This window comes from Carcharhinus amblyrhynchos, unplaced genomic scaffold (genome assembly GCF_965287045.1).
Source record: "Carcharhinus amblyrhynchos unplaced genomic scaffold, sCarAmb.v2.hapA scaffold_971, whole genome shotgun sequence".
Classification (NCBI taxonomy): Eukaryota; Metazoa; Chordata; class Chondrichthyes; order Carcharhiniformes; family Carcharhinidae; genus Carcharhinus; species Carcharhinus amblyrhynchos.
The window spans coordinates 1-2,500 of record NW_027650711.1 but is presented as its reverse complement, the minus strand read 5'-3'; the positions used below and the strand labels follow the sequence as shown (position 1 = coordinate 2,500).

At 61.7% G+C, this 2,500-nt stretch overlaps 1 protein-coding gene across 1 annotated transcript; it reads right to left on the bottom strand.

Annotated features, from left to right (window-relative positions):
- Nucleotides 1-761: 761 nt before the first annotated feature.
- Nucleotides 762-2,051, bottom strand: LOC145340386 (membrane-bound acylglycerophosphatidylinositol O-acyltransferase mboat7-like). Its single transcript, XM_080184849.1, has 2 exons — nucleotides 1,826-2,051; nucleotides 762-1,484 (listed from the first exon to the last, which is right to left on the bottom strand). Exons 1-2 carry the CDS (start codon nucleotides 1,906-1,908, stop codon nucleotides 1,046-1,048), a joined length of 522 nt encoding a protein of 173 aa, XP_080040975.1. The 5' UTR covers nucleotides 1,909-2,051; the 3' UTR covers nucleotides 762-1,045.
- Nucleotides 2,052-2,500: the final 449 nt, after the last annotated feature.

The window sequence follows — 2,500 nt, the reverse complement described above, 5'->3', positions numbered from 1 at the left end:
AAAGACAAGATGGGGGACCAAGTTAATCCCACACTATCCCCCTTCCACGCCACCCACCCCCCCGTCAAAAAGCTCTGGAGGCAAGGAAGAGGCAGAGGAGGGAGGGGGGAATTTGCTGCTTATGTGATAATGTCCCTCCCCTTCCCCATCAAGAGAAACCTCCACTGGATATTCAACAACAGGTGGCAGCACTTTTGTCCTGGCCAATGAAACAGTAGGATGGAGTGGGGTAACCCTCCCACTGGGCATGGTGCTCTGTGGGGGCTTTAAACCAGGGGTGGGGGGTTTAAACCAGAGGGGTGGGGGGGGGGGGGGGGGGGGGGTTAAACCAGAGGGTGGGTGGGGTGGATGTGGGGGGTTTAAACCGGGGGGGGGGGGGGGGTTTAAACCAGAGGGGTGGGGGGGATGGGGGGGGTTAAACCAGAGGGGTGGGGGGGGGGTTAAACCAGAGGGTGGGGGGGGTGGATGTGGGGGTTTAAACCGGGGTGGGGGGGGGGGGTGTTAAACCAGAGGGGTGGGGGGGGGCGTTAAACCAGAGGGTGGGGGGGGTGGATGTGGGGGGTTTAAACCGGGGGGGGGGGGGGGGGGGGGGAGACACGTGACGTGAACTGGTGAGTAGAGGAGTTGGAGGGGGGTGCGGAGAAAGAATCTGGGGGAACAACTCACCGTGTTCAGCCTGAACCACCCCCTCCCCCTCATTACCCCCCCCCCTTGGAGCCAAGTGTCCTGCCCCACCCCCCAGCTGCCAGCAACCCCACCCACACACATACGGTGCCAGGAAGGTCCAAAACACTCTGGCTCTGTCTCAGTTTAACAATTTATATTTATTCTGGCACATTCTGTTCCTGTCTCCCGCTGCAGCAGGAAAGACAAGGGAATGGGGATGGCGGCGGGGAGCTTCAGGAGCGAGCCCTATCACTGCTTGTTGGAGGGGGACCCTGGGCGGAGGGAGGGGAGGGGGGAAGGGTCCCAGCAGACGCCCCCCCGGACGGTTCTGAGGCCTGGGCTGCACGGCGCCGCACCTCGGCAGGGAGGTCGGGTAGTCTCATGACCGGGCGCTGGAAAGCAGCAGGGGCTGCCTGCCCAGTCGAGGTGACTGCCTCCTTGGATTCAGCCAGCATGCTGCTGGAGAGGCCGGAGGCTCGGGAGGTGCCAGCCTCACCCCGCAGCAGTGAGAGGGTATAACCCAGCAGAAGAGGCCCAGTGCCAGGCTGTGGATGTAATAGTGCATCAGTCTCCAGAAGGCCAGTGTGTCCTGGTACGTTAGCAGCACAAAGCCCATACACATATAGTCATAGGCACGCATCTTGAAGAACCAGTGCACCCAGTCATACAGGCGACACCCTGTCACTCCCAGCCGCTTCCTCAGACCCACATCCATCGCCCCCTCGGCAGCCAGGCACAACGGGATAGTCAGGAAACTCAGATAGTATCCGGGGTGGATCCCGTGCCAATAGGCACTGACCAGCATCGTCCAGCCAATCCTGCAGAGACAGAGATAACAGACCCTCAGCACATATGTTCACACCCTCCACCTCCCCTGTGTGCTCCTGCTGGCTCTGTGAACCAGCCATCCACTCAATCCCTCCCTCCTCCCCCTCCTTCCCTGCTCAAAGGAGAATGACCGCCTCCCCTCCCCTCCCGTAAGCAAACAGTTGATGATTGCAATGGGAATCAATTCTGCAGCGGAGATTGGACACAAGTAATGTTCCAGAAATACTGACAGAGGGAGGGGGTGGGGAGGATAGGCTGGGGAGGGGGGGCAAGAACCTGCTTGGGGTGAGGGAGTGAGAGGGGGCCGGGGCTGGGGAGTTGACGGATTCACCTGAGGATTCGTGCTTTGAAAGGCGCCCGCCTGTAGATGTAGTTTGCCAGCCACCACTGAACAGTCATGTTCCAGTACTTCATCCCGTCCTTCACCGAGGTACAGAAATCCGTGTTGTGGGGATCGATGTTCTTTATCGTCTCAAAGTCATACTCCACCGTCTCTCTGCATTGGGGGGGGGTGCAGACAGTGGCTCAATAACCAGGTTCAAACATCGTACCCACCCCTGCACTCCCCCTCCCACACAAACCTCTCCATCACCTTCACTCCCCACCCTCTCCCCGTCTCCCTCCATCCCCCACCCTCTCCCCGTCTCCCTCCATCCCCCACCCTCTCCCCGTCTCCCTCCATCCCCCACCCTCTCCCCGTCTCCCTCCATCCCCCACCCTCTCCCCGTCTCCCTCCATCCCCACCCGCTCCCCGTCTCCCTCAATCCCCACCCTCTCCCCGTCTCCCTCGATCCCCCACCCTCTCCCCGTCTCCCTCCATCCCCCACCCGCTCCCCGTCTCCCTCAATCCCCACCCTCTCCCCGTCTCCCTCCATCCCCCACCCGCTCCCCGTCTCCCTCAATCCCCACCCTCTCCCCGTCTCCCTCGATCCCCCACCCTCTCCCCGTCTCCCTCATCCCCCACCCGCTCCCCGTCTCCCTCAATCCCCACCCTCTCCCCGTCTCC